This window comes from Vanacampus margaritifer, chromosome 4, assembly GCF_051991255.1.
Source record: "Vanacampus margaritifer isolate UIUO_Vmar chromosome 4, RoL_Vmar_1.0, whole genome shotgun sequence".
NCBI lineage: Eukaryota > Metazoa > Chordata > Actinopteri > Syngnathiformes > Syngnathidae > Vanacampus > Vanacampus margaritifer.
This window is the reverse complement of record NC_135435.1, coordinates 7,260,356-7,266,770: the sequence shown is the minus strand read 5'-3', so window position 1 is coordinate 7,266,770 and position 6,415 is coordinate 7,260,356. Positions and strand designations below refer to the sequence as shown.

The window sequence follows — 6,415 nt, the reverse complement described above, 5'->3', positions numbered from 1 at the left end:
GAGAGGTTGGAACAGCAACTGGTCAAGGTTATTTCTGTCATCACATGTAAAGCAGAGAGCTTTCTCCAGGAAAACTCTGCATGTCTTCTCAACACATTAGGAAAATCACTGCAGACACTCAAACAAGATGCAAAATGAAAGTAATATCATGGGTTTGACTAGTTCAGGGGTTTGCAACCTGCAGCTCTGGAGCCACACGGGGCTCTTTAGTCCCTCTCCTGTGGCTCCCTGTGGATCTAAAAAAAAAAGAAAAAAGTATAAATTTATATTATTTTATGACTTTATTTTTCTTTTTTAGATAAAATATTATTCAAATTAATTAATGATTTAGATCAAATTTGACAATTCAAAAAATGTTGGAGTTTTTCAGTGGTCATAAAAAGAGAGACGAAAGGTAGATGACAAAGTTTTTAAAATTGCCTAAAACCATTACCATTGCCAGCTGGACGCAATGTCAAATGATAGTGAATGATTTCAGTGGACATAAAAACAGAATTGGCCTCACTGTTTCCATACTATTGGAAAGGAGACGGGAGAGTGAGATCACTAAAATAAAGTAAATATACTTTTTTTTTATTTATTATTATCTGGAGAGGAACACCAATTTGTATAAAAAGTGAGTTAATAAATAAAAGTTTTGACGATCTTGGTATACCATACAAAAAAAAAAAACACTTGTGAAATGGATTCCCGCTAAGTACGTCATAGCTGCATGGGTATGCAGAGTGTAAATAAAAATGTCACTGATTTAAGCCGAATGTTCTGTCCCCAGAGGCCAAACAACTGTTTGTTCTGTTCTGATTCAGAGAGTGATTTCGCAACTATTTATTTCTGATTCCAGGAATCCCAGTGTCATAGTTTAGTGCTGCTAATCCAGGTTGCATATAAAGCCTACCACTTGTCACACAAATGAGACAAGTGACCATCGACATCACTGAAGAAGGTTGATATTTTCAACAAAATGCAGTAAGACAAAATTTATTCAACTGAATATCAATTAATTTAGACGCACTTCCTGATTTGTATTCATATGAATCAGTTAATGAATAAAAATGTGTTTCGTAGCAAAAAAACATATTTCCCTTTGGATGCTTATAATCTTGATCTTCATTATTCTTTTGTTTACTTTAAGACGGTATTAAATGTTTGTTCATTATTTGAAGGTTTTCTCTGGCTGCGCTCTTCTCTGCTGTGTGTGTCTATCTGGCAGCTGTGACACACACTGAGCAAAGGATAAAACTGTCTCAGTCAGGTAACACACACACTCCCTGAGTATATTGTAAACTTGCAAAAAAATGCATAAATATGCCAATCTAAAGTCGAATCAAGTTTAAGCTTGAGGTAAACAATAACATCTGACCTGCAAGTGGTCCTGTTCAGAAAGTCATTGTCAGAATGATTAGAATTTAACATTTAGAACCCAAAAAAATCCTAACTTAATTAAAATAAGTGACAAATAAGGTGACAAAAGTTATGTCAATCTTCAATAGTTAGTTGGGAATCCCTTTGCCTTAATCATTGCCTCGATGCGCCTTGGCATTGCCTGGGGGTCCTGGAAGCCCAGGCTTTCTTGGTGCTTGCTGTCAGCTCTTTGTTTTTGGGTCTGGTGGCCCTCATTCTCCTCTTGATAGTATTGTATTGTGGCCCTCGTTTTCCTTTTGTAACCCCCCCCCCCTCTCCCCCCCAGGCAATGCCACGGCGCATCGAAGCAGTGGTTAAGGCAAAGGGAATCGAACCAACTATTGAAGATTGACATATCATTTTGAAATTACCATCCATCCATCTTTTTCTCCTCCATGCAAAAAACTGGAAAGTATGCATGGTGATTTCTTCACATTATTCTAATCTTATGACATCCTGTTTTCATGGGTTTTATGAGCTGGAAGCCCAAATAATGTAAACGATAAACAAATAAATACTTGAAATCATTTAAATTGTAGGCCCTGAAACTGTAATCTTTGAAAGTTTGATTTTTTTAATGGAATTACGGAAATTATTCAATTTTTTGAGTATTTTTCAAATTTTTTGATAAACACCTATATATAACAGCAATTAGCGCCCTGGTCTCTATTTTTTGCACATAGAGATAGAAAGATAAATAAAATAACTTCCTATATATGCAAATATAGCAATGTACTTTTATATTTACATTGCGTGTTTCCACCTCAAAACACTTTACACTTGACTATTCATTCACCTTCCTGATGATGCAGCATCAGAGCAACTGGGAGTTCAGTATCTTGCTCAGCGATACTTCGGAGTCACATACACATAGTCACACTGACCTGGGATCAAACCCACACTTTTAGGTTTACGAGACAACCACTCTACCACTGATCCACGCCACCCTGACAACAACTTGATGCATTGCTATTGAAATAAAACGCTCTTAATTCACGGCTCCTGTCGATAGCGCCCTGGACAATTGTAAAGGTCAATTTAACACTCAAGGTAGTGCTATTCAGGTTACATCCACCTCAACACATGGACATTCTGACAGTGTAACTTTTTATCCTAACAGTGTTAAAATAACACTATTTACTGCATATTTGATCAAACACTGGAAATTTAACACTGACCGATTTGCTGTGTACTTTCCTAAATCATCTTGCGGGCTGTGGGCCATACATTTGACAGCCCTGGTGTAGAGCTTTCTACTTGCACTCGCAGCAGTGAAGTCACCGGATGTCTGTATCATTTGCATGGAGAAAACTCTCGGGAAGCACATGCTGACGCAACCAAAACAAATACAACTCGTGATTTTCATGGCGTGGGCCTTGTGCCAAGAGCTCACCTCGTGCCCAGCCTCGGCTGCACGCTGCAGCACGTACCCAATGTTGACCAATGTTGATCGCGGGTGTGGAGCACTGTGCTAAGTGCAGTGTGAAAATGCCCTAACAGTTTGGAGGCCACACATAGGCGGCTGGCGGACCACATGTCAAGGTTGTAGATGAAGTAAAAGTTGTTACAAGGTTGCTTTAAGTCAGGCTTTTCCAATCCTGGTCCTCGAGGGCGTTGGAGAACGGAAACATCTAACACCTGCAGGTGTCCGGTGTTGGTACCAGATGTGATCGTGCTGCCAGATCGTATCGGGGTCGCCTAACAAGCACTTCACGCTACAGGATTGGCTGGTAATTATCCAGTTTATGTCAAACATGGGAAAGAAAATATTAAAGATGCAATTTAAATAGCAAAATGTACGGACTGAAATTGTAAAAACGTAAATAAACCTAAGAATATAAAAGCAAGATATATTAAATAAATAATAAAATAGATTGAATAAATCATAAATACACAAATTAATTGCCTGAGATGTGACAAATATTGTCAGTTTAGATTGCTAATATGTTCCTACTGTATTATCATTAAAACAGTTTTTGTGATGTGTTGTGATTTGTGAACAGCTAAAAAAAGAAACCAAACCAAAGTGAACATGTCTGAATCGTGCATTTCCTTAGCGCTGCTATACTGACGCCTATTTTATTATTTCTTCAATCTTAAAGTATCCTGCTTTTCTATTCTTAGGTTTATTTACATTTTTACAATTTCAGTCCATACATTGTGTTATTTAAATGACATCTTTAATATTTTCTTTCCAATGTTTTAACATCAATCAGATTTTTTTTCCATACAACTTTATTGAACAATTGCAAAGGGATCATTTAAGGCCAATCCTGTAACGTGACTTCATCGGCAGGTGACCCCGATCACATCTGGTACTGACACCGGCCCTTGAGGACCAGGATCGGGGAAGCCTGCTTTAGGTGAACCTACTGCAAGATCATTAGTTAAGAGAAGCTCTAAAGTCCTCAGGTTGTTATCAATTAGTATTTAACAACATTTCTCAACTTGGTGATTGTTTGTGATTTGTTATTGTTTCAGACCTAAATGCTGCACGTTGCATTGCTTATTTCCCAGCTTCCAAGTTACTGACTGTGAGATCTAAACGGATGGTTGGCGGCACCCTGGCTCCTCATGTGCCGTGGCAAGCAATGGTCTACCTGAATGACAGTTTTCTGGACGGAGGCTTTGCTGGTGGCGCGCTCATATCCAACCTCTGGGTTTTGACAGCAGGCAGAAATCTGTTTGCCAAAAAGAGTCGGCAGGACATTCGTGGAAAAGATCCCGTCATTCCCAAGGTTTATCTGGGAATTTCACATCGAGCAGAGGCCACAGCGGCCAATGAGGTTGCTGTTGAGAGGGTGAGCATAAAAAATATTTATAGTACAGTAAGTTAGACAAAACTACTTAGGATTTTCAGTTTCATAGATTTGCGAAAAAATACACTGTGGGAAATTTGGAGCAATTTATACTGAACAATTTGACAAAAACATCACCACTGAACAAAGGCTGTCCATTTAATATTGGCTTCAAAACACACTCAATTTCATATGTTATTGGTTTGGTACAAATGTGTATCATTCAAAGGAAAATTCAATTTACATTTAGAGAATACTTTAAAGAGTTGATGAATGACGAAATGAGAACAAAGGAAGAATAGAAGAGGCAATTGTGGGGGATCAGGAAGCAACAATGATTAGTAAGGGAGAAGTTACAAAGGCACTAAAGATGAAAAATGGAAGGGTAGTTGGTCCTGATACCTGTAGTGGTATGGAAGCATCAAACATAAGTGGCTGTTTAGTTTTTGAGCAGGTTGTTTAATAGAATAATGTAGGGTGAGAAGATACCTGAAAAATGGAGGAAAAGTGTTCTAGTGCCCATCCAGAGAGGAACCGTGGAGCTGCATGAGGAAGTTTGGAGTGGAGTATATTAGAACAGTACAGGACATGTATAAGGGTAGCAGAACAGTGGTGAGGTGTGTTGTAGGTGTGGCAGAGGAATTTAAGGTGGAGATTGGACTGCATCGGGGATCACATTACTGTCTGCAATGAAATCAGGGAGTAGATGCAGGAACATTTAGAAAGATGGATCCATGCATTGGAAAACAAAGGAATTAAGATTAGCAGAAGACAGAAAATACGTGTGAATTGGTGGAGGAGGAAGAGACAAGACAGCATGAAAAAGAGCAGTAGGTGGCGGAAATTAAGATGTGAGGTTTTCTCTAAGAGTGATCAGGTTGGATAGGATTAAAAATGAGCTCATCAGAGGTACAGTCAAAGCCAAGATAGGGGAAAAAGTTAAAGAGCGCAGACTTCGATAGTTTGGACAGGTCCAGAGGAAGGATAGGGAGTTACGGTACATCGGTACAAGGATGAGGAGGATGGAGTTCCCAGGGAGGGAGACCTAAGAGAACGTTGATAGATGTAGCGAGGGAAGACATGTGTGAAGTTGTTTTTCGAGAGGACGATGCAGAAGATTGGCTTTGATGGAAATGGATGATATTCTGTGGTGCCCGTAACACGAAAAGCCCAATGGAAAAAAGAGATCTATGAGTGGGGGAAAGAAACACTCATCCATGAAAAAGCTAATTTACCGTTCTTCTGTGCAGGTTATTCTCCACCCAAGTTTCCAAAACCAATCTGACTGGGATAATGATTTAGCATTGATCCAGCTGAAGAAGGCAGTGGTTATGGGACCCAAAGTGACCCCCATCCCTCTGCCAGAGATAGACCAGGATCCGCCTGCCAGCCCAGAGGCTACAGGGGTCATCACCGGATGGGGCTACGGTATTCACCTGACAGCCGCTGCCTCACTCAAACACCTGGTGCTCCCTCTGGTGCCCCACACCATTTGTAAGGCAGAATACGAGAATAGACAGTACATGCCAACTGTGGATGAAAACATGCTGTGCACAGGACCAACCAAGTATGGAGAAAATGTGTGTTTAGGGGATGCGGGGGGTGCTCTGGCTGTCAAAGATCCCCAAAGTGGAGATGTTTTTGCAGCGGGGATCCTCTCTTATGATAATTCCTGTGGGCAGCACAAGTATGGTGTCTATATGGCGCTTTCCAAATTTTTGCCCTGGATAAAGCGGGTCATGAGGGGAGATACACAAAAATCATCTGCTCTGCGCAATTGTGCTATGGATGAGATATATGCACGTGATGAAAATCCAGTATCCAGTAAAATTTGGAGATTTGTAAGCAGACAGCAAGTTGTTTTTAGTATTTCTTGAACTGTTATAGATGTTTTGAAACAACGTGAATAAGCAAATTTGAAATAAATGATGATTTTGTAGACTCAACCCTCTCATAATTCAAAGTCATCCCTTGAAGTACAGAATCAAATTTGAAAACGTGATTAACATAACGGGAAATGTTGGGTTCATAAGAGTTGCTTCGAGATGTTTTTACACCAAACTGCAGAACAAGAAGTACTTTATTTTTCAATCTGTGTTCTTTAAGTCAAAAGAAATACCCCATGGAAGATGACATGTGCCTGATTAGCCTATAAAATTAAATCAAATCAGAAGACAAGAAATTGATTAGAACACTAGAACAAGTAAAACCAAACT

The 6,415-nt window shown here is 39.5% G+C and overlaps 1 protein-coding gene and 1 long non-coding RNA gene across 6 annotated transcripts; both read left to right on the top strand.

Annotated features, from left to right (window-relative positions):
- Positions 1 to 843: 843 nt before the first annotated feature.
- On the top strand, positions 844 to 6,145 carry hp (haptoglobin). Of its 5 annotated transcripts, XM_077564804.1 has the most exons (6): positions 952 to 966; positions 1,164 to 1,252; positions 3,012 to 3,131; positions 3,698 to 3,813; positions 3,919 to 4,202; positions 5,450 to 6,145. In XM_077564804.1, the coding sequence occupies exons 5-6, from the start codon at positions 3,951 to 3,953 to the stop codon at positions 6,074 to 6,076; spliced, it is 879 nt and encodes a 292-aa protein (XP_077420930.1). In that variant the 5' UTR covers positions 952 to 966; positions 1,164 to 1,252; positions 3,012 to 3,131; positions 3,698 to 3,813; positions 3,919 to 3,950; the 3' UTR covers positions 6,077 to 6,145. The 5 variants fall into 5 exon arrangements, with proteins under 5 accessions (XP_077420925.1, XP_077420926.1, XP_077420930.1 ...); XM_077564802.1 differs by having other exon boundaries at positions 3,012 to 3,813; XM_077564803.1 differs by lacking the exon at positions 952 to 966 and having other exon boundaries at positions 3,698 to 3,764; positions 3,883 to 4,202.
- On the top strand, positions 1,259 to 2,128 carry LOC144051045 (uncharacterized). The gene is made up of 2 exons (XR_013293985.1): positions 1,259 to 1,461; positions 1,749 to 2,128. It is a non-coding gene; the product is annotated as an uncharacterized LOC144051045 (long non-coding RNA).
- Positions 6,146 to 6,415: the final 270 nt, after the last annotated feature.

What these genes read in the sequence shown, in the direction of transcription:
- hp (XM_077564799.1), top strand. An exon ending in GATAAAACTGTCTCAGTCAG is followed by an intron (nt 1,253 to 3,882) that starts GTAACACACACA and finishes TTATTGTTTCAG; the next exon opens with ACCTAAATGCTGCACGTTGC. An exon ending in ATGAGGTTGCTGTTGAGAGG is followed by an intron (nt 4,203 to 5,449) that starts GTGAGCATAAAA and finishes TCTTCTGTGCAG; the next exon opens with GTTATTCTCCACCCAAGTTT.